We start from the raw sequence: 24,772 nt of genomic DNA on the forward strand, positions 1-24,772 counted from the left end.
GAGTCACTTTACGTTTTAATCCTGAGCGCCCGCACCAGTGCGGGCTCATCCCTGTTACACTCAACAAGACTTCCCCATACAGTGGGCCCTACGCGGTGTCTCGGGCCTGTTTCAACCCTAGGGTATCTCAGCCTCCATTGCTCATTCAGCCCTCGTCCTCTGGTGACAGAACGATGGGGCGCTGTGACCCAGACTCCTGCCCACTACGAATGTGACTGAAACCGCCAACTCCTTTCGCTGAGCAGGTGTCACCGGCAATGGCAGGCGGTCACTCTTCATAGGGAACCTCACTGTTCCCAGTACCAGCAAGGCCCGGGTGCAGAGATTCCTGTCAAACGAAGGCCACGTCAACTGGTCTACAACCTCCCTGCATGCGGGTCAGAAAGGCAGCCAGTCGGAGCAGCTGTCAGCAAACCAGAGGACTAGAGGCCTGAGGGCAGGTGCAGAAGCATGGGCAAGAACCTCTACAATCCTTGTGAGGTAGCAAACCTGGAATGTCCCTTTAAGAGTTAGCTTCCTAACAGCAGAAGGGAATCACCCCTTTTTCTGCCTGCAAACCAACCCCAATTCCTCCCGCGTGGTTGTTGTCTGCAAGGATTCCCCCATTCTTGTCAGACTCTGGGCTGTTCGCATCAACGATTTGCTGCGCTAGGTCACTTCGTATTGGTTCTGCTCTCTGATGGGACAATTACAACTTTTTGAGACTGGGAGAATAACAAATAGCAAATTAGGCGTATCTGCTAGCGCTCCTTAGGCGGATCATTCGCTGGTAAAAGCCTCCAGCTCCACAGATATTTTCACAACTGACCGAGACCAAGAGTTTAGCAGGATTTACTTTTTAAAAGACCTCGATAGCAAAGCTGGCCAACATTTTTCATTAAAAAAAATTGTTTCTCGAAAAGTGCGGGGTCAGCCAAATTGAGACTGTCAAGACAACTTGGTTTTGACCAAATTTTCGATGTTTTAACAATAATAATTGGAATGAAAGGAAACAATCGTTTTGGCTGGTAGTTGAAAACTAAAATGAAAAGAAAACAGCCATTTGAAATGAGCTAAAACTTTCCATTTCACCCCCAGAAATCTAAATCTGCCCCAGACATTTTGGAATGAAATCATTTCGTCTGGACTCTTTCAAGGAAAACATAAAATTGGATTTTTCAATCAGCTTTAATTTACCTCACACCTAGACTATCCAGCGTCATAATGAAAATTACTAAAAAATAACCAAGCATTTTAGAAGAGATATAAACCCCCCATGCTTCAGGGCATGATAGAACCACTATCCAGGGCTAATTAAAAATATCCCCACAGGCATAGTATTCCACAACTGTGAGGTACTTACACCTTTCTCTGAAGCATCTGGTTCCGGCATTGTTAGAGACAGGCCACTTGACTAGACGGCCCTTGGGTCTGATCCTGTCTGACAATTCCTTATATCCAGCCAGCATCCAAGCATGAATAACAAGGACCCACAAATAGCATTACAGTTTATCAACCTGGTCACAAATAACAGTGAATCAGGCATTTCCCTGCTCTCCCATGAATGATTTCATTCCCATTCAAATGAAACTTGGTTTTAAACTATGCTGGTGAAGGGTCTGGGGTTGGATGGGAAAAGTGGAGCTCTTGATTTGACCAGTGCCCACGAACCCCCGTGTCCTTTGAGCAGCAGTGTCCTGTCCCCCCCAACGCCCCCTGTCCCACTTCCTCCTGCCAAGGTAATCAGATATGCGTTAAGCCCATTTTGCTTTTATTACCATACAGTAACGCACACTACAGCTGTTAACTACCTACGACAGGGAACACACGCACAAAATAAAATAATAAATTAAAATAAAAATTGTGTAAAAAAAGAAAAGGATTGTGTACATTGAGTTTCTCGGTTGACATTTTTATTTGATCTTGTGGCTGACCGACAGCTTCAGGCTGCGAGGACGGGCAGCTCGGTTCAGTTCTCAGGAGCGCAGGGTGGCTGCGGGGGTGTTTCCTCTGTTGTCTGGGAGCTTTCATTTCCAAAGCACCGCTGAAGGCCACCCAGAGGCAGAACTGAGTGCCGAGGGAGGAACTGGTCCGTAGGCCTCTCGTTTGGCCCACGTACCGCGGAGGAAACTCAGCTGTTGGTGGCGGTTGCTTTGTCTTTGTGAAATCTCTCCGGTTTTTGTTTTGTGTTGTTTGCCCCGTATTTTCCCCTCCTCCCCCTCGTTCCTCTCATTGGTTTATTTGCCAGCAGCCTGCCCCCTTTCTAGTCATTAGACGTGACATCAATGTCTTCCCCGTTGGACTGTTTGGTGGCAATCCGCCATCTATTGATGTGATGGGAACCTTTCTTCTTCTGGTCTGATTCGGGGCCTTCCTCTTCCAGCTTCTGCCTCTTGTATTTCGTCCTTCTGTTTTGGAACCACACTTTCACCTGGGCGAGACAGAAAGAGGAGGGGGAGTCACGCATCGAGAGGGGCCCTCTAGCTTTTCCTATGCGGGGGACCACTTTGTAAGAAAGAACTCCGCTCCTTCCCCAACTCCCCAACCCACCGCAGCCTGACTTGCCAGACAGTCCAGGACTTGGTCTTCCCTGGCACATTGTACATCAAGTGTATTGACTGTAATATATATGTATGATATATGTATATGCTTTTAGCAGGGGGTGGGACTAGACGACCTCCTGAGGTGTCTTCCAACCCTAATTTTCTATGATTCTATGATATGTACTGTAGTGCAGTGTAGTGTAGTGATTGTAACATACAGGTATGGTTGTGTATTGCATTGCTGTGTAGCGTAATGAATGTGTAGTATAGTGCAGTGATTTTGTTTGTGTGGTGCAGTGATTGATTGTAATGTAGATGTATTATAGGATAGTGTAGTGTAGCACGGTGATTGTAATCTATAAGTGTTGTAATGTAGTGACTGTCATGTATGTGTAGTGAAGTGATTGATTGTAATGTAGATGTAGTGTCATGTAATAACTGTAATGTATTTTTACGTTGATGTAGCAAGTTAATCAAGGTCAACCCTCTATCCCACACCAGGAGTTTACCTTGACTAGCTACAGCTATATAAAAACTACAACGCCTTGTCTCCACTAGGATTTGACATGGAGATAGCCATTGGGATGCAAAAAACACACCTTTGGTGCAGTGAAGCTGTAGCCTACAGCTTATCCAATGCTGATCCCTAGGTGAAACTACAAACATTTGTAGCCTGACAAACATCTGGAGAATCTCCACACTGGCCTTTTCAAACATGTGAACTACCTTGAGATAACTGGCAATGAATTACAGGAGGTTAAAAACGCAAGGGGCTGGGCTACACTAGGATCTTCCATCGGTATAGCTGCATGGGGGGGGGGTGTAAAATCCCATGGGGTGTGAAAAATCCACCCCCCTAAGTGATGTAGTTAAGCCAACCTAACCCCCAGTGTAGACAGCACTAGGTCGCCAGAAGAATTTTTCCATCAACCTAGCTTCCACCTCGGGTATAGGGGTTACCTACGTCAACGGGAGAACCCCTCCTGTCAGAGTTGGTCATGTCTACACTGAAGCACTACAGCAATGCTGCTGTAGCGTTTCACGTGTAGACATACCCTCTGTTTGTGGGCCGCCAGGAAGGGCTGTGCGGGCTTCTGCTGGGTCACGGACTGAGAGTCGCTGGCTGTTTTCATTTTCATTTTATTTATGCAGTGCCCAGTTGGCACCCGGAGTAGAATAAGAAGGGATGAAATACCAGAAGGGAGAGATTGGTCTTGGCTTATTTCTGGCCATACCCGAAGCCTACCAGATCTCCATCCCTGCTCTTCAGACCCAAGCTGGCGGGTGAGTTTAGAAGCAGCTACACTTTGTAGGTGCTTATGTGAGCCTTCGGCAGCTCTCCTGTTGCTAGTTTCAGCTTCCACAGTTTCAAATAGGGACAGCAAGGAAAGAGCTAAGAGGAACTGGGATGGCAACCCGGAGAAAGGTGCCCCAGTTTTGCTCAGCACAGAGCAGCCCAAGAGGTGACAAAGGGACAAGCATTGCTCAGCAGCTGTAAACTGCAAATTGTGTTGCTTGCGAACAAAATGTTAAAAAAAAAAAATTGTTTTTGACGTGAGAGCAGCGTCTGTGAAAGGTGTGAAATTGAAAGCCAGGGACAGCAAAGCCCTCCGTGTATCACCTTCAAACATATATACGCTGGTGGGATAAGTATCTCCACCCTGCTCCCTGCTGGAGGAACCATCTGTAGGAGGCAAGAGGAAAGTGCCGGCCAAATGTCCCTTCATAACCTGGGGGGAGGGATAGCTCAGTGGTTTGAGCATTGGCCTGCTAAATCCAGGGTTGTGAGTTCAATCCTTGAGGGGGCCACTTCGGGACCTGGGGCAAAATCAGTACTTGGTCCTGCTAGTGAAGGCAGGGGGCTGGACGCAATGATCTTTCAAGGTCCCTTCCAGTTCTAGGAGATGGGATATCTCCATTTATTTATTCTCTGCTGAGGAAGAATGTCCCTCTAGCTAAAACCCTTCAATTGTGGCTCACCAGATCTGGATTCTACTCTCAATTCTGCCATAGGCAAGTCATGTCAGTCGCTCCGTGCCTTAGCTTCCCCATGTGCACAATGGGGATGATGCTACTTCCCTACCAGGTGAGGGGTGGGGCAGGCGTTTATCCGCTGTCCTGATTTTCACAGGAGCTGAGCACCCAGCAGCTCCCAGACCAGCTAGTCTTGGTGAGGCGCTCAGATCCTCCAGGATGAGCCTCGCTAGCGATACCACCACTTGTAATGTCGACCAGATAAAAAGACAAATGCCAGCAGCCACCTAGGGCAGGATTCAAACCAGTGACTGCAAGGTGAAAGGGCCCCTGCAGCTGCGTGACAGAGTTACCAGGAGGGTGCTAGACATATGGCTGTGCTAGGAATGGCTCAGAGCTCCTGCAATGACACTGCTCAATTTCTCCCTTGTCTTCGCCTTCCTGTGGCTCCTTTGGCTCTAGATCTATATTGATCTCTAGTGTGACTCTGCAGCGGTGCCAGGGAACCCCACCAAGCGTTCTGGGGACACGCTTTGCACAGCAGCTGCTAGAGAGAATAAAGTTCCGTTGTGTCATGTAGGCGCAAAGGGTTTTGCCTAGAACAGTGGCTCTCAATCAAGGGTCTGGGGGCCTGCGAGCAGGTTTCGGGGGGAGCATTACACTCGCTGGGGCCCCGGGTAGAAAGCTGAAGCCCCACTGCCCCTGAGCCCAGCCACCTGGGGCTGAAGCCGAAGCCTGAGCAATGTAGTTTCACGGGGGCGCCTGGGGCCTTGGGCAACTGTCCCGCTTGCTGCCCCCTAACGCTGGCCCTGGCTGTTGTGGTGGCACAGGTGGGCCATGGAGTTTTTATAGCCTGTTGCGTGGGCCTCAGAAAGAAAAAGGGTTGAGAACCCTTGGCCTAGAACCCAGCAGAGCAGCTGGTACAAAGAGCGCGGGGTGTACAGTGGCTTGGAATAAACATTCACCGCACATTACAAGCCATCCTCCAACACCCATTCAATTAACAGTCAAAGGTTTAAGACTAAGCCCTGGTCCCAGTGAAGTCAATGGCAAAACTCCATCGATTTCCATTGGACCTGAGCGTGGCCCGTATAGGCGGAGAGGAGGGATGATCCCCTGGGAGATGGGAGACCTGACTCGTTTCCTGCTCCGCCACAGACTTCCTGCATGGCTGGAACACTTGGTCTCTCTGGCCCAGACTCTCGAAGGCATTTAGGCACCTAACGCCCATTGAATAAATGAAGTTAGGAGCCTAAATACCTTTGTGGGCCTGGGCCTCCCTAAAATGGGGATCATCTCGGTCTCACATGCATGTTGTGAGGATAAATAAGCTCGTGACCCAGCTCCATGCTAGACAGAGCCAATTCCCTCCCATTTGCTGTCACGTTTCAAGGGCTGATTAAGATATAGCTATAAAATCTGTGTCCCGGCCGTACTATTACTACACTGCTAGGCACTGCAGCACCTAAGTCCCTTTGTCAAGCTAACCATGTGTGCCTCAGTTTCCCGATCCGTGCAATGGGGGTAATAGCAACGCTCTACATCACCGGGGTGTTGGGAAGATAAACGTATCAAAGATTGAGGTGCTCAGATACTATGGTGACGAGGCCACGTGAGTACCTACATCTTCTACGTCGATGCAGAGTTTATCTGAAGCTGTCTGAGGAGGTTCTGTGGGTGGATGTGACTGGAAGAAGGTGAGTGGGTGGCTCTACACGGGGCCTGGACCGGGAGGGTGCTGAGGAGATGAGATGCCTGTGGCGCTGAGATGTGTGGGAATGCATTTGGGCGGCCTGATGTCCGGGGGGGATGAGGTGTGAGTTTAAGTTGGTGGGAACATTGCCTTAACTGGTGACTTCCTGGATTTTTAGTGAAATAATTTAGCAACTGTCATTGACAGTTAAAGGTTTTTGTGGGGGACTTTTCTGCTTTTCTTGGGCAGGGGGTGGGAGAGAGACATTTAGCAGTGCTGCTTATCAGAAGTTGAGAAAGACAGAGGGCAAAAACTGGGCAGGCCAGGCAGGCAGAGTGGCACACAAAGACAGATAAGAAGAGGGAGGCTGGTTAACTCAGGGAAAGCGACCACATTTAACAACGGTGCTTAGAGCGCACTTCCACGCCGGAATGTGACTCTGGCAAATTGTGTCTAGATCTAATTTGCTCCGTCTATAAGCACAAAGATGAGCTTTTTTAATAGCCGGGCCGTACACTTGCCCTGGGAATCAATCAGGGTCCTTCTGGCTCACACACTTCACCATCAGTTATCGCAGGAGTACAGTGTGTCGCCTTTTTTCCAAACCCCCGTTATCCAAATCCCTTCTTTGTCCCCCATATCCCAAGCTGGGGGACAGGGAAGGGATTCGGATAACGTGGTGGTTCAGACACCAGAGCGGAGACCCCCCCCGCCCCTCCCCGGCCAGGACTGTGAGGAGGACGGGGAGACGGAGCCCCTAGGCTGCCTCACTGCAGAATGGCAGAACGGCTCCTGCCTTCTCGATTATCCAAACTCCCGATTAGCCACATAAAACCTTGTCATTTTTGGATATTGACCGAGCTGTTTGCTTCCTCATTAGGCACTATTTAATTTTCATCCTATTTATGTCCCCCATTGCTGGAGTATCTGAGCACTTCCCAATTTTTAATATATTTATCCTTACAAGAGGTAGGGAAGTGTCATTTTACACATGGGGAACCAAGACACGGAGATGCTAAGTGACTTGCCCAAGGTCACACAGGAAGGCAGTGGCAGTGAATGCCGCTCTGCTAACACTTTATCCACAAGACCACTCCTCCTTTTCACCAAGGTGTATGTCTGCATGCCACCCCCTGCTCTCTGGACAGTCATGCATAACTGCCTTTACCTTCTGCATAAAGAGTACGAAGAGATGGAAAAAATGATCAAGGAACAAAATTTCGAGTGTCGGGATTTTCCAGCGTTAACCTATGTTACGGGGAGAGGTCTGAGAAGCTGCAAAGCAAACGGGTGAGTAACCAGCTTCAGAACAGAACTGCTGGCAGCGCAAAGCATGTACCCAACCTGAGTTCCTCGTGTGATCTCATCAGAGCGCATAGGCCTAGACTGAGTCAACACCTGGCTGAGGGGCCTCTGGGAAATAAACAACACCCAGCGTTCTGCTTTGAGGGTGATTCAGTCGATGGCCTTATTCCCTCCCAGTATTACTGAGTCTAGGCCCCAGCAAGACACTAGGGGGCACTGTGCTGCTTCACTGTCCTAACCGCTCCCGGCCGTTACGATGCCTATGGCACATTTCCACAGGAGCAGTGGATGGGCCTGGCTGGATTCCCATTCGGGTAGTTACATTCTGCTTCTCTACTGCCGCATCGATTGGACACAATATTATTTACTTTCTGTCTTGAAGTACTATGCACCATGGTTGGACAACGGCCATTGTCCACATCACAGCTGGCTGCATTTCAGTTGTGGGCAAAATAATCCCTGTCCATAGTTTATGCAGCGGTTTAGAATCCTTCACCTTGAATTATAAGAACTGGTTATTTTATTAATACAGCTGCTATGCGATACTGGTGGATCCCAGGGAAATCAAAGCCCGTGGAATCAGCTCATTTGCTTTCTTAGCTTTAGGGTATTTTTAAAACAATACTTATAGCTGCCTTTCATTCAACAGCTCCAAAGCACTTTACAAACTTCAGTCCAACCTCACAGACACAGAGGATCTTGGGAAGTATCATTAACCCCAATGTATAGACGGGGAAACTGAGGCACAGAGCTATTAAATCAATAGCTACGGGCATGCACAAATCAGAGCCCATCCTGACAGCCAAAGTGCTCTAAGCACTACAGAGCACTTCTTTCTGAACTGCACACCGCTTGGAGGAATCCATTCCAATATTGCAGGGGCCTAAGACCTGAAAGCCACGTTGCAAAGGTAAACCACCCCTCCCTCACACCATAGGAATTCCCAGGCTGGATCAGTCCTGTGATCCATCTAGCCCTGTCTGACAGTGGTCACAAGCCAGATGCTGCTGAAAAAGTGCAAGAACCCCACATAGGGTGACCAGGGAGCAACTGTGAAAAAATGGGACAGGGGGTGAGGGGTAATAGGCGCCTATATGAGAAAAAGTCCCCAAAAATGGGAATGTCCCTTTAAAAATGGGACATCTGGTCACCCTAACCCCACAATAGGCAGAGGTAGGAGAATCTGCTCCCCGATCCCTAATAGAAATTGGCTTAAATGAAGTTATTATCCCTTCCAAAACTCTTTTAGCATTAGCTATGATAATGCGGGATATTCTCATCCATATAAATGTCCATCCAGTCCCTCTGAATCGTACTAAATTCTTGGCCTCAGTGACATGCTGTGGCAGTGAGTTCCACAGTCTAATCACACCCTGAATGGAAAAGGTATTTCTTTTTACCAGTTTGCAATTTGCTGCCTTTCAGTTTCATTGACCATCCCTCTTGTTGTGTTCTGAAGCAGGGAGAACAGATACTCCCAAGCTACCTTCCCTATCCCTTTCATTGTATTATAAACTTTTTATCTGCTGCCCTATATACACACGCAAAGTTTTGGACATTATCCTCCTCTTGGGAAAAACTCTTCCTTGGGTTTTCCTCCCAGCTGTGTTAATGCAGGGCCAGCAATGCACGGGAAAGTAACTCCGCTTGAAATTTTATGCTAATGCAACCAGGTTGCCTGAAATTAAAATGCCAAAGAAAGAATAGGCAAATCCAAACTCCTGGATGCTTAAACCTGAACCAAATAGGGAACTAGTTACTCTGTCTCCCTCTAGTGGCCAGTTCATATACAGAATAAAAGCCTCATGCAGGGAGCTGTTAACAAAGTTACTTCTTTTGCTCAAGTGGACGAGACCCATACTTCTAATGCTGAACCTCCTGGCTTCAAACCCTGCTGATGACCCAGGAGATTTGTTATACAATGATAATCAACTGCCATGGAGGACACTAGGGTTGCGGAACAAAGTCCTGTAGTGAATGGACATTAATCGACTATCAGCATAGCTATGTACGCATTTTAGTCTTCATATTGACCGTACATGAGCCAGCCATCCGAGCTATTCAGTGCTTTCTTTCTACGATGAAACATTCTCCATAGAAGTGTATTAATTAACCCTTGTTTCTCTCCACTGCAAGCATAGGAATAAGATACCTTGTCAGCCATTCTCAACCTGGTTCATTCCTCTCTGTGTTGTTATGGCAGGGGGTGGGTGAGTGGTGCCTTTGTATTTGGAGGGGGCCTGTGTGAAGCATGCAGGAGTAGCTGAGCAAGGAATAAATAGCACATGGAAACACTGGTTTAACAGCATTTCTACCCTGTTACTCAGCACAGCACTTGATTCTGTCTGGGTTCTTTCCAGGAGCTTGATCACAGTGGTCCCCTGTGGCCTTAGAATCTCGGAAGTGCCCTGCATTGCAAACACGCACCGTTCCCTTAGAGTTCAGAGCCTGCCGTGTCCATCACGGCAGAAATGAGATAGGACCGAGGTATAATCAGTATGAAGGAGATTCATTATGGAGACTGCTGGACACAGGGGTTCTCTCGGGCTCGCTAGCTGCCCCAGGCTGGATAACCCAGCTTGTGCTGTATTGACACCACATAGGGTCGCTCTTTAGTCCTGACTGGGACTAAACTGTCCTGGAGTGACCAGAGTCCAACTGCTTTCTGAATACACGACCAAGGCACAGGTCGCCATTGGCCGAAGCAGCGTCTCCATTTTGTAAACTCCTCACCCCTAACAGCTCTGGAGTTTGTCTTTTCAAAACCCCAGCGAAATTCAATTACAAGAATTTACGTTCAACGGAACATGAAGGATACACACATAAATGTGCAAAAGCCAGGGAATGAAAGAGTTAAGCAGTGATTATGGTCAGAAAAGTGACTGTGTAACCATGACACCTTCTTACTCAACAGACATGCCCCCATCCGAGTCTGAGTCAAAGCTGCCCGACAAAGGAAGTTTTCACTCCTTTTTGCCTTGCAGGGGCCAACACAGCTACAAGAGAGGGCGCAGATTCTGTTCCGGCTCATGCATAGTTAACCAAGTTGTTAACCAGATTCCAGTCACAGATCTTTATTGTTTGTGTCAAGGCAGAATTCGGAAAGAACCCAGCTTGTCTTTCTGATGCCCAGGCTGAGTTTGCTGGGCTGGCAGTTAGAAGAAAACATCTTTGGGATTGTCGTCGGAGCAAACTGGATCTGGAGCCACTAAATAAATAAAACCCCACGGTGTCTGTTCTACAGTCACTTTATAGCCCACGAAATGCCCAAATCAATGTGTTAGTCTCTAAGATGCCACAAGGACGCCTCGTTGTTTTTACTGATACAGACTAACACGGCTGCCCCTCTGATACCTGTCACTTTCCAGAGTCTAATGGCGCTTTAAGGGGGAAATTCTGATCTCAGTTACACCTGTGTAAATCCACCAGAACCAGTGGAGATATTCCAGATTTATACTGCTGTAACTGAGAGCAGAATCTAGTCCCACCTTTAGCCTCGGAATGTTGCCTCAGTCCCAGTGAATACGTTTATATCCCTGTTATTCTGTTTAAATGTGCACTTTAATACAGTAATGGTAAGTGTAGTAGATACAGGATTAGCAAACTAACATTCATTTGAGGCGCTGAACTCTTTCCTTCCTTAACTTTTGTGCATTTATTTTCATACCTAGACTAGAGGAGATGACCCTTGCGGTCCCTTCTAACCCCATGTTTCTATGATTTCTGTTACCTTAACCATCACTGAACAGCAGCCCGTGGCTTGTTTAAGAGGCAATATAGTCACATTGGAACCCAAATAGCTTTGCTACAATAAAGCTAGGCCTTGATTGTTAGTGCTGTTATTGTTATTAACAGAATGCTTTGTATGTTAATACGAGGCACACCTCTCCTGGGTGCTAGACACAGGACAGATTGATTTTCCTCTCCGCCCTGCACGCCATTGGATCTATTGTCCATGCGTCCCGCGACCACTGTCAATGGGACCCTGCAGCTCCTAACATAATCCGCACCTGCTGGCCTGGCCCCACCTCTCTGTCCTAGGTGTCACATCAAATCAGTAGCCGCTCTGGAGCTGCCACCTGTGAAAGTGGGAGCTAGGTCAGATACGACGCCGTTCGTTCCCCACCCCGCAACCCCCCAGGCACAGCCAAAAACAGTGGCAAGAAGAAATAACATAGGAGGCCTTTCCCCTTGAGATTGCACAGCACAGTTCGTCTTCCAAGCCCAAATGTTCATCAGGAATCCACGCAGCTCTCTTTTCAGGGGGCGGGGAAGGTTATTCCCCGCCCCCCCCACATCATAGACAGGGAAACTGAGGCAGAGGTACTGTGACTTGCCTGTGGTCGCTGATTCAAGCTCAAGACGGCATGGCTCCCAGAGGCCACTAGCACCTCTCCCTTCTATGGGGGTGTCTAGTCCTCCAGGGTAGGGCCCCACACTTCCCTATGGGGGTCTCGACTGACGGAATTTCACCTGTTTGGAGGGGGAGGAATTTCCCCCATGGAACAACGAGCGGTTCTGCCTCCGAAACCAGATCAGCAGGGCAAGGGGCATCCACTCGGAGACCCCTGCCATTCTCACTGCCAGCCCGGCTCCCGCGTAGCGAGCAGCCATTCTACCCTCACTGCACCTGTAGGACTTTAGCAGTATACATTCACCCTCTTCCCCCGCCCGGTTTCACAGCTTGGTCATGCAGGTGCACCTCCATCTATGCTTTCCTGGACTGCCAACTGGGGTGGGCTGGCTTTTCCCATTGGGGGTGGATGACAGAAGGAACCCAACAAAGCATCCCAACTGAGCCCAAGTTTTTCCTGGGGGTAACTGGGGCCTTTGAATGAGGGTTTTGAACGATGGGATAATAAATGCTAGGCCCAGCCTTGCTCTCAGGTCAATGGCAAAGCTACCCCTGACTTTGCCAGGAGCACCACCAAGCCCTCGCCTGGTGATGGAGTGTTTTGGAACAGAACCACACAGCCATGGTCTTCCTCCTGCTTTGCAGCTGGAGTTTAGAGGAGTCACCTCCGAGACCTGCCTATAGCAGAACAGGGTGGTTTTCACTGGCCAAAAAGCTTCACAAAAAGTCAAGCAGCATTTTGTCAATTTCATCTGGCAAAATTATTCCAAAACCACACACACACAAACACACACTCGATAGCCAACACAACCCCTCCATCTGCACCTCTAACACAGAGCCACAGCTCCTCCTAAACAAACCAACACACACAGCACATGGATTACATATGCATCCTGGCATCAGCACGTCACAATGAACCCATAACCCTCCAACACAAATCAACACACTCACATCGTGCACAAACGACACGCGCATTCCAGTTCAGCATGTCGCACCAAACCCTCTGACACCAATCGACACATATGTAGCACACAAGCTATGGACACTTCCCCGCATCAGCACTTCACATCAACTCCTCCAACACAAATCAACATGCACACAGCACACAAACTACACATGCATCCCAACATCAGTGCGTCACAACAAACCCACAACCCCTCTGACACAAATTGACACACACAAATTACACCTGCATCCCACATCAGCATGTCACATCAAGCCCACAAGCCTTCTGACACAAATTGACCCATAGAATCATAGATACGTAGGGCTAAGGTTGGACCAAGTATAGATCACAGTACACAGACAACGCCCCCTGCCCCCCAGCATCAGCACTGGAGTTGTGCGTGTGTGTGTCTTTGGGGGCTGGTTAGGCAATTTGCACTTCTCTCATCTGAAATTAAAAATATCTGTGTGTGTGATTGTGCATGAATGGGATGAGAGAAGGTGCATGTATTATACAAGAAGGATGCTATCACGGATGCTAGACTTAGGACCAATGTATTGTCCTGTCTGCCCCACGTACTATAGATCTGTTCTCCACAGGCTGGACACAGACTACGCACACATCACAGCATCAGCACATCACACCAAATCCTAAACCCCTCCTTCTCAAATCCACATATAAAGAGATCACAAACTACACATACATGCCAGCATTATCAGCACAGCACCCACAAACCCCCACTCCCCAAACAAATCAACACACAGCACACAAACTACACACACCATACCCCAACAGCTGCACAGCACACACAAATTCACCACCCCTCCTAACCAAATCAACACACAGCACACAAAATATGCACACCCCACCCCAATGGCAGCACAGCATCCAGAAACCCACCACCCCTCCTGTTAGGGGTATGGTCTGGGCTGGATCCCCTGTGGACACACCCCAGACTGACCCCCATTAGTAGGTGTGTTACAGCCCTGTTGAATCTATTTCAGCCCCCCTCTCTGGTTCCCACACCCCAGCCTCAGTCTCTGTTAACTCCATAGAACAGGAGATTAGTCTCCCTTCTATACACCTCATACCCTATATCCAAAGGCAATGTCTGGGCAATACCCAGCTCTTTCCTGGGCTGGGACCCAAAAGGATGGACAGGTGTGGGTGGGTCTCTTCAGACCCCTCTCTACCTTCTTTCCGGGCTGCTCCAGATGTTGCTCTCTGGTCCCAGTTGTGCCTCACTCCAGCTGTGACACTGCAGCTGCCTCTTCTCAGGAGCGGAGGCAGGTGCTTCCAAGCATCCCAGAAAGTCTGAGCTGAGACTGGGACGAAGTTCAGAAATCAAGTGCCAGAAGAAGAACTGCTCAGAGATGGGGCAAGGTCCCGCCTTGAGCACCACACCTCTGCAGGCGAGAGTAGGCCCGGGAGTCAAGCTACTGATTTGGGGGACATTTAGGTAATTTGCATATCTCATCTAAAATCAAAAATATGTTTATATGTGAGGCATGTTTATATGTGAGGCTCTGTGTGGGTGCGATAGGACAGACGGTGCCTATGTTACGTAAGAAGGGTGTTTGTGTGAGAATCTTACCTATGCGATGGTGCGTGTGTCATGCATGACACACCATGTGTGTCTTATATATGATGAAGTGTATGCCATATACTGGCAGTGTGTGAGTGTGTGAGGTGTGTGCATGTATATTTTACACATCATATACCCACACTGTAGTAATATACGTGGTGGCTATAAATGTGTGTTACAATCTGAGCTACACTTTTTAATTCCTCTTTTCAGAAGAGTAGCTGGGATAGATTGAGTCCAGCGACGAGTCGGGGTCTCTGTCAGTACTTTGATGCCCATTCGTACAGTAATACATATGTTTCAGGTACAGCATTTGTGTATTTCTCATGGAAAATTGGTTCTTCCCCCACACACACTTTACATGATCAAATATAAATTTTAAAAAGCCACCAAGCTAAATGAAAAAATCAATTAAGAACACTACACATCTGGGCTGAAATCGAAAAGTTCCCTTTGGAAATAGTTCTGCTGCTGCATTTATGAGCTAAATTACTTTGGTGATATTTCAGGGCCAGGTCTGATCCTCCTCCTCCTGTTTAGCATCTTACTCCGAATGATTTCTGTGGGACGCTTTGTGGAGTGAGGTCATACTGAACTGCTATTAAAGGCTCAGAATCTGGCCGTAGGTTAGTGGCGATTCCAAAGAGAAGTCTCTCCGTGCAAGCCGCCGACCTGTGTTCACTGAGTGAATGCAGATGATAAATAACCCTGTACTAGAAAGCTACAAAAATGCATCCACAGGATTTCTAGAACTATAAATATACAATATTACTGAACAGAGACTAAAACGTGAGATTCCACCCTCTTTCTGTCTATACACATGCACGTCCGCCCAGATTTAGAGATACACGTCTTTCAATTCTCTGAACAAATTGCAATTAGGCTTGGGGCAAAATAGCACAATCCCAAGGACTCCTTGACCCCCTGGGGCAATATTTGACGGCTGTTGCCTTCAAAACTAATTGGCATTTGTTTCATTACCCTTTGGGGGGGTTTCTGAGAGCTGGCTTCATACGTGAGGCATGACAGAAGAAGCAAAGAAGAACACAGGACTGCAGAGCATGGGTGATGATGGTGGATGGCAAAAGGCATCCCAGCGATTGACCTGTCTCATTGGATTTGGGGTGAACACACTTAAAATGATCCCCCGGGGTTCAAAAATTTCCAAACGGGGATAAGCAGAACCAAAGCACTGGGGAGACTGGATCTGGATCCAAGTCTGAATTCTGTGGCTCAGCCTCATCTATCTATGAAACCAGTTTTTCCAAAGGTTGAAAGCGGTTCCTGAAATTATGCCCGATAACCCAAACTTAGAAACTTTTTTAATCCTGGGGCAACTTTTTGCTGCTGATTTCTTCCAAGAACCTGTGTGCGCGTGCATGCATGTGTGTGTGTATACATACGTGTAAATTTAGTTATATATTTATACCGTATAATATATACTAACACAGAATTTAGCAAGATTCAAAAACAGATTGGCCACTGAGGTGGATAATGAGAACATCCACAGCTACATTAGATTGGATAACAACATCGAAGGAATATAAACCCTCCTAATTCAGGGAATAAGACAACCACTGACTGAGGGGAGTAAGAAGAAACTTTGCTGATGGGCAGCTTATTCCATACTTGTCCACTGTGGGGAATTTAGCACCTTCCTCTGAAGAAGCTGACGTTGTTGGACACAGCATACTGAACTAGACAGACCTCTGGTCTGATCCAGTCTGGGTATATTCCTTGGTTCCTTCACCTCTGCATCTTTTCTCTCTATGGTATATTTTTACATCCACATTCCTATCTATACAATTTCTGGATTTCAGTTTTTCTTAACACTGTAAGGAAAAATGCCCTTGTAAAATCTTGTCCAAGATGGGGGAAAGTTTTGATTAAAATGAATCTCCATTCCTCTTTAATTTACAGCAACTCCTGACTTCTATTTCTTATCTGGCTCGACTTCTACAAATTGTAACGTTTGTCTATATTAACAAACAAGTGCAATAAGGTTCCTTTTTTGCAGTGTTACATGCAATGGAATAATGCTACAGGTCGTGGGTTTTATAGCAACGCATTTTGTAATGATTGTTATTAGCAGGAATAGTTATCCCATAATTATGTATAAGTTAAAAATTAATCCACAGAGTATCGTTCCATTAGCCCAGGACTTCGGGGGAAATGATCTTACAAACATTTGTACTGCTGGGTCTCAAGGCCTTGATATACTGAATAATAATAATCATAGTAAGTTGATTGAGCAAAGTAGGGGAAAGTCTTTTATCACCTACAGAGAGCAGGGAGTCAGCCTGGGAGTTAAGCTAGTCAGATTTGTTGCCTTTGTGGTTGTATAGTGTAATAAGATTGCATCTTTGAAGTCCTGAGGAATTTCCTCCCCTTCCCAGATATCCTTACTCCTTACTGATTTCTTGTAGATAGTTGACAGATTTTTTATTCGACAGATACGAGGGACAGCCAGACCATAATAATAGTAACCTCTTTTGCTAAAGGAAAAGGATTCTGTGCTCCATGACTATCAGTCCCTTGGCCTGCAAATACAATTTGCGCTAAGAGGCGCTAGTCCTTGCAGTATCTTGTCTGAGTACCCCCCCCCCCCCCCCCCCCCCCCCCCGCCTGCGTCCGCCCAGCTTGGGCAGCCAGAGGAAAGCTGTTTGCACAGCAGAATGGGAGCCGCTTCAGGGAACTGGTGCTGAGACCCGGGATGACGAATCTGGGGCCTGCTGCACTGCCTGGGGCCTGATGCCCTCCCACTTCACCCCAGTTACAGATGTTTTCGGGTCCCCTTTGAGTTCAGGCCCTGATTGTTCCCCTCTGTGCCCCCCCCCCCCCATGAAACACGTGGCAGCTACTGCACCCCCGCAGCCAAGCGAAGGGTGACCTATCCATTTCTGCCTGGCACATAGCACCACAATGAAAGGAGGAAGAGAGGCTCTGGAAGGAGGGAGGGAGGGAGGGATAGAGGGAGGATGGATGGATCCCTCCCCCTGTACTTACCTGGGTCTCCGAGAGGCTGAGACTGCTGGCCAGCTGTTTGCGCTCAGCCCCCACCACGTAGTGGTTCTTCTCGAAGGCCCTCTCGAGCCGCAGGAGCTGGGACGGGGAGAAGGCCGTGCGGATCCGCTTGGGCTTCCTGGCAAAGGGCCCGTGCAGTAGCAAACCCTCCTGGGACACCTCGCTCCCTGCAGACAAAGCACCGAGTCAGAGACATGCCAGGCCAGGACTCACTCCCCAGGGCGCTCCCCGCTTCTTAGTCTGCCCAGCCCCCTCCCTGCCTCACTAGCGGCCTGTCCCGCTCGGGAAAGGGGTGAGTGTGTCCTGGGGGTGACTCGCCCCTTTCTCAAGGGTGGGTATTTGCAGGCTGCTCCTTTTCCTCTCCCCCACCCATCCCAAAGGGTTGCCCTTCCCCCCACCCTGATCTTCATGCCTGGGAATGAAAGTCCCTTGAGCAGCCTCAGGATTGGGGAGCTCTAGGGAACAGAAAGAAAACGAAAGTGAATAAAGAAAAACAAGAAAAGAAAACGAAAGTGAAGAAAGAATCAAGAAAGCAAGTGAAGAATAAATCAAGAGAAAGGAGGAAAGCCAGAGAAAGAAAGTGAAGAAAGAAAGAATCAAGAAAAAGGAGGACAGGAAGGAAGGAAGAAAGAAAGGATAAAGAAAAAGGAGGACTGAAAAGAAAGAAAGTGAAGAAAGAATCAAGAAAAAGGACAAGAAAACAAGTGAAGAAAGAAAGAAAGAAAGAAAAAGGAGGACAGGAAGGAAGGAAGAATAAAGAGAAAGGAGGACTGAAAAGAAAAAGTATCAAGAAAGAAAGAAAAAGGAGGACAGGAAGGAAGGAAGGAAGAATAACGAGAAAGGACAAGAAAGCAAGTGAAGAATGAATCAAGAGAAAGGAGGAAAGCCAGAGAAAGAAAGTGAAGGAAGAAAGAAAGAAAAAGGAGGACAGGAAGGAAGGAAGGAAGAATAACGAGAAAGGACAAGACAGCAAGTGAAGAACGAATCAAACGCAGGGAAGCGAAAAGCGCACACAGGAGGGACCTGGAGGAAGACGTGGCGGTGGGGGATTTCTATGAGTTTGCGGTGGCTCGATCCGGCCTCCTGCGTCCCCACTTCCAGAGCGGGACCGCCCCAAGCAGGGAGACACCCCAGCCCCCGCGAGCGGCCCCGGCCGCAAGGTGAGCGCCGCGCCGCGCCGCGCAGGGACCTGCCCTGTAATTAAAGGCCTGGCGGAGTCACGAGGCCGCGCTTATTGGGGCCCATAAATCCCCGGGAGGCCCCCTTTGAAACGGGCCGTATCTCTGCCCCCATCCCGCGCGGTGCTGCGGGGACCGCCGAGAGCCCCCTGACAAACGACCTGGCGGCGGCTGTCAGGACCCTGCACTGAAGCCATTGCAAAGCGCGCGGGGCTTTTAATGAACTGCTCCGCCCGGGACAGGGAAGCCGGGGAGCCCCGGCCAGGGGCCCTGCAGCGCCTCGGAAAGGGCCCGGCCTAGCGAGAGTCCCAGGGGCTGCAGTCACCGCCCGCCCTTGTCCCGCGCGGCCCTGGCTGGGGAAAGGAGCCGCAAAACCCAGCGTCATTGCATCCAAAGTCATGGGAGTGACTCCCGGCTCCAGCGGGGTCGGGACACGGGGGCGACAGCCGGGAAAGCAACAGATAGATGGATAGAGGTGGGGGGATAGATAGAGGGGGTGTATGGGGTGTGTGGGGACAGATAGATAAGTAGATAGAGGGGGGTGTATGGGGATAGATAGATAGATAGATAGATAGAGGCGGTGGATGGGGATAGATAGCTAGATAAAACAGAAAGAAAAAAGAGAGTAGAAGAAGTAGAAATAGATACATATGGTAGGTAGAAAGAAAGTAGAAGAAGTGGAAATAGGTAAGTTAAGTGTAGAAAGAAAGTTAGTTAGTTATTGGCTAGAGGCGAAGAAGTGGATCAGAGATCTATGGTAAAACGACAGAAGTGGAGCTAGGTACATTAGCTCGGGATGGGAAAGACCGAGCACTTCTTACACACATCTCCCTTTGTCTGAGTGACCCAGAGGAAAGTGGGGTGGGAATCGGGGAGACCCCTCGCCCCTTTCCGGAGGAGAAACCCCGCTCTGGGCAAACCGGGCCGTCTGGAGAAGCGGCTCCTCGCGCTGGGGCTGGCCAGGCGGCCAGGGAAAACAGGAGGCTGGGTTAGGGCACGGGCCGGCGGGCAGCCTTTGGCCATTGCCCACTGAGGCTGAGCCCGACCCAGCCAAACCCAGCCAGGTCTACACTGGAGCCCAGCGCGCCCTGACTCTACAGCTGGGGGCCCGTTTCTCCCCCATCCCCAGACCCCCGGGGGTTTCCACCTCCTATCTGCTCCCCGCTGCGCCTCCAGCCAAGGAACCGGGCAAGAAATCTCAGCCGCGCCCTCCGGGAGCAGTGCGAAGCTGGTGACCAACGTCCCAGCGAAGCGGCTCCGCTGGGGAATGGCTGAGAACCGGGCTGGCCTGGCCCCAGCAGCGATCCGGGAACGGGCTACCCGCGAACCCGGCCGCATCCCCACTCGGCTGCAGCCCACGCGGTGCGGAGGGAGCGACAGGCCGGGCTGCGATCCTTTAGGGCCAGGGACCTTTCCCTCGGGCAGGTTTGTACAGCGCCGAGCGCCGGATCCTTGACTTGGGGAGGCTCTGGGCGCTGACACAAATCAATCGTCAATAAAGCAGCGAATACATGTCAGGTGGGGGGATCCCACCCAAACTGGGGGATGGCGGGACACTCCCTCCCCGCAGCCGCTCTCCGCTGAAATGCCCTAGAGCAGGAGGAGGCAGGAGGCCCCCCGGTGCTAGCCATTCAGAAGGGATCTCCAAGCGCAAAGCGGCCCTACGGTGACTTTTACACTTCCCCTTGTAGCCCACTCCCCTGCTCCGCCTCCCCGCGAAACAGCAGCATCGCCAAGCCTAGGATGGACAGAAACGATTTGTTTTGGGGGTGTTTGGTTTGTATATTGGGCGGGGGGTGGCGGGTGCCAAATGGGATCCGGGGATCTTTTTGCCCCTGCGGTTCCCGGCCCAGAAGCAGGGCGGGCAGCGGCGGGGATGTCCGGCCGATCCCCTCCCGCGAGCAGGAAAAAGGGATTTTGCCCAAAGAGGGAACTTGCTCTGACCCCCTGGATTTTTTTTTATCTGTCAGGCTAATCAGTGCTGCTGACACATAACAATTTCAGCAATCTCGCGAGCGGCAATTTATTGCTTAAGCAGGCATAGCCAGGAGCCAGGCGAGAGAATTTGCTGCTGAGGAGATAACCTAATCTTTCCCTTCCCGCCCAGAACAAAGCCAGCCTTTGATGATCCCCTGCTCTCTTTTTACTCGGTTTAGTGTATGGAGTGAAAAGCCTAATGTGGATTTGCATTTATAACTCGGTAATGAGGACTGGGGAGAGGGGGTGGGTGGGGAGAAACACCCGAGTATCTCAGCAGCTTTGCAATCCCAGCCTGGGTCAAACTCCTCACACAGGCTGTTTTCTTTACCAAAAAAAAAAAAAAAAGAAAGAAAAGAAAAAAGTCTCCTTTTGGAGATTAGGTGCAAGCGAAACCTTTCCCTTGGTTTTAGAGACTAGAAGAGAAATTGAACATATCTATATACGCACACACAAGTGCAGGAGATATCATATAATAATTGCTAGGTAGAAATCTGCAGGAGTTTGTGGGTATGGAAGGACGAAACATTCCCAATATATTATGCATTTCAAAGAAATAATTCTCTGAGACATACACCCACGTGGGCATAGGGAATTATTTTTTTGCATCGGATTCAAATTGGATCTGATCCACAAACACACACCTAGCCACAGGCATGCGCTTATTTACGCGTGTCAATTCCTCGATCTATTTCTATTTTTCATAGACTTCCAGTTGTACATCAGAAATCAAAATGACGTATGTAGGTTAAATGTTTTGTTATAAATCGAAAGAAGTAACAGCCAGCCACGTGAATACACATCACATCCAGGGTTCAATTATATCCCAGCTGTGACAAAGTAAATGCGTGCGTGTGTGTATATACACACAGAGAGATCGCCACCCCGGCCACATAAAAGTATGTAAAATTATATATAAAGAGATGAGTATATTTGTAAAACAGAATCCAATCTCTCGATACTGTGTGTATATACTGAGTGTATAATATGAACTTTCTAGGCTACGTTATAGCTGTCACATACCATGAAGGCGCAGATATATATAACTAATTATATATATCTAAACAAATATAATTATAGGTAATTTTCCCACGTGCCTGGCCTCTAGACACTGGGGCTGATCCTTGCTTTTACAATCAATGGCCAAACTCCCCCTGACTTATTGAGTTCAAAGGCACCCGGGGTCGGATCCCTTATTCGATCATTGTACTTCTCTGCCCCCAGACCCGCTCAGATCTATTATTAAAAATACCCCAGCGCAGGGGGCGAGGTTTCTCCCACTCCCAACGCGCCCTGGGAAATGCGAGCGCATTTCTTGCTCCAGGTTTTTCTATTGCTTCTGGGAAACTAGATTCCCAGTTACCCAGGGGTTGTGTCCACCAGCGCCCAGCCAGCAGCGCCGAACGCTGAGAGCCGATGTCCCGGGAGAGGACAAGAAAACTTGAGCTGAGTTTACGAACAAGGCTGGGGAAGCAACAGTTTTAACGCCGCAGACCTTTCCCGTGGATTTATTTCGTAACCTGCCTCCCTGACGTGAGATTGGGCCATGAACAGCGCATGGACAGGGAGGACGAGTTTAGTTGACGTGAAAACAAAAACGAGCACGCAAAACAAGAAAGAAAGGAAAGAAAAGAAATTAAAATAATAATAATAAATCAAAATCCAGAGAGCTTGAAAACAACAGCCAATAATTCTTTTAAAAGGAAACATTCGATTTACGACAGACCCGTGTTTTCTATCTACACACGCTCCTTAATTCGTTCATATTTGTTCCTTAAAATATAAATACGCTCGTATACTTTTCAACATCTCAACTACCGCGTTCATATATTATAAATATCGCTATCAACGAGATCTTAGTAATCCAATGTTTGTTTTTCCCTTGAAACAGCGATGCATTGTTTTCAAGTCTCATGGTTCTTTTTCTATACGCACACAAATCGGCACATATACAGATACAGGGCTACACACATTCATGTTTGTAATTGTATTGCATGCATATACTGCTTGTGTAGATTGATGCACTGGAAATATAGTCGTGTATTAAAGTGTCAGAGAGTCCTATGGAGAGAGAAGGAATACATATAGCTATACTCACCTATATCTGAGCATGCAATAGAAACGCAAGCTCACAAGAAGATAGATAGAGAGATGGATAGATAGATAGATTAGATAGAAGGTGGGTGAGGTAATATATATTTTAATGGACTAACTATTGTTGATGGATGAGACAAGCTTTCCAGCTACAGGGAGCTCTTCTTCACAATATACACGACAATACACAAGCAGTATATGCATGCAATACAATTATATATATACACACACACATATATATATATGTATGCATTTGTGTAGACGTGCATATGTGTGCAAGCTGTTTCAGAAGAGCTCTGTAGCTTGAAAGCTTGTCTCTGCCCCCAACAGAAGTTGGTCTTTTAAAAGACAAGTATCAGGGGGTAGCCGGGTTATTCTGTATCCACAAAAACAAGGAGGAGTCTGGTGGCATCTTAAAGACGAACAGATTTATTTGGGCATAAGCTTTTGTGGGTAAAAACCCCACTTCTTCAGACGCATAGAGTGAAAGTTACAGATAGAGGCATTATTATACTGACACATGAAGAGAAGGGAGTTACCTCACAAGTGGAGAACCAGTGTTGACAAGGCCAATTCAGTCAGGGTGGAGATGGTCCACTCCCAATAACTGATGAGGAGATGTCAATACCAAGAGAGGGAAAATTGCTTTTGTAGCAATTGGTTTTTACTCCATGCATCTGAAGAAGTGGGGGTTTCACCCACAAAAGCTTATTCCCAAATAAATCTGTTAGTCAGCCGGACTCCTCCTTGTTTCTTTAAAAGACATTACCTCACCCACGGTGGTTCTCTTATATCTTGGGACCAAGAGGGCTACAACACTGCAAAGAGGATAGATAGATAGATAGATAGATAGATAGATAGATAGATAGATAGAGGGGGTGTATGGGGATAGATAGATAGATAGATAGATAGATAGATAGATAGATAGATAGATAGATAGATATAGCATGCTGAATGCAAGAAGAAATCAACAGCAGAAATTGTTCAATGCACTAAAACTCTTCCCTTGCATTTCGTATGTGTGGGAATACGCCTGGGTCTACACATATCCAGCACACACCTGCATAGCCCCACTATTTCTTGGACCCCAGCTAAGGGAAGTGGCTGGCTGGTTTGCCCGGTAGAGCTGTCGATGCGTTTTGAAGGGGAAGGGACAAGGCAAAGGACAGGGGCAGCGACAAGCCAGGGAAATCCCCTCCCTTCCCGAGGCTGGCGATTCCTGATTTACCTTGAAAGCGGTGCCCGAAGAACCTGTTCCTCAGCACCCAGGGGTAGAAGTTGAGGGGGTCTCTGTGCTGGGGGGCGAAGAAGGAGTGCGGGTGCTGGAGCTGGGACGCGCCCAGCTGGTGCGGGTGAACGCTCAAGGAGGGGTGGCTCACGGCCTCTGGGAAGACCAGCTCCGGGCTGCTGTACAGGGACCTGCCGGCTGCCGCGCTGTGAAAGCCATTAACAAACGCCTCGGCCGCGGAAGGGTTGGGGTAGTTGAGGGCTGTAGGTCGGATGGGATCCTCTGAAGCCAAGTGATTGTCCTTCGCCACCAGCGACTCGATGGTGAAGCACCGCTTAGCTGCTGGCTGGAACATGGTTTGGTCTGGAGTGAGCTCTTTGGAGGCGGTTGTGCCTCGTGTGTGTGTGTGCAAAAGATCCCCCCCGAAACACAGACACAACTCTGCCCCCCACCCCCCCACCTCCCAGCCCAGAAGAAGTGCAAGCAGGTAAGCGCGTCTTTCCCAGCGAGGTGAAAGCAGTCAGGGAGCTGCGATCCAGGCTTGTCCCTTGCAGAGAGGAGAGCAGAGTCCTGCAGGCAGGCTGGGTTGCTTTGGAGGCGGGGGGGCTCCCGCAAGACGCACACTCACACCCCGGTACACAAATCCAGGCTGGCTCGCCGGAGAGCAGTACAAATAAGACTGGTACCTGGCAAGGACCATCTGATTGGACAACTCACCTGCCCTAAGGTTGGGGAGGGCAGATGGGGAGAGAGATCTCCTGAAAAAACTGGACTGGAGCCTTTGCAGAAGAAGCCACGCAAACTTGGCAGGGCTGCGGCCACAGGGGCTCCCGACTCCTCCATTGGCTAAGCCACCTTCCCCAACACACACACACACACACACACACACGTG

The 24,772-nt window shown here is 48.7% G+C and overlaps 1 protein-coding gene across 1 annotated transcript; it reads right to left on the minus strand.

Moving 5' to 3' along the window:
- Positions 1-1,733: 1,733 nt before the first annotated feature.
- On the minus strand, positions 1,734-24,289 carry LOC117878099 (homeobox protein EMX1). The gene is made up of 3 exons (XM_034772049.1): positions 23,881-24,289; positions 17,386-17,570; positions 1,734-2,410 (listed from the first exon to the last, which is right to left on the minus strand). Exons 1-3 carry the CDS (start codon positions 24,233-24,235, stop codon positions 2,243-2,245), a joined length of 708 nt encoding a protein of 235 aa, XP_034627940.1. The 5' UTR covers positions 24,236-24,289; the 3' UTR covers positions 1,734-2,242.
- Between the last annotated feature and the right edge of the window lie 483 nt (positions 24,290-24,772).

Source organism: Trachemys scripta, chromosome 5 (assembly GCF_013100865.1).
Source record: "Trachemys scripta elegans isolate TJP31775 chromosome 5, CAS_Tse_1.0, whole genome shotgun sequence".
Taxonomy (NCBI): domain Eukaryota; kingdom Metazoa; phylum Chordata; order Testudines; family Emydidae; genus Trachemys; species Trachemys scripta.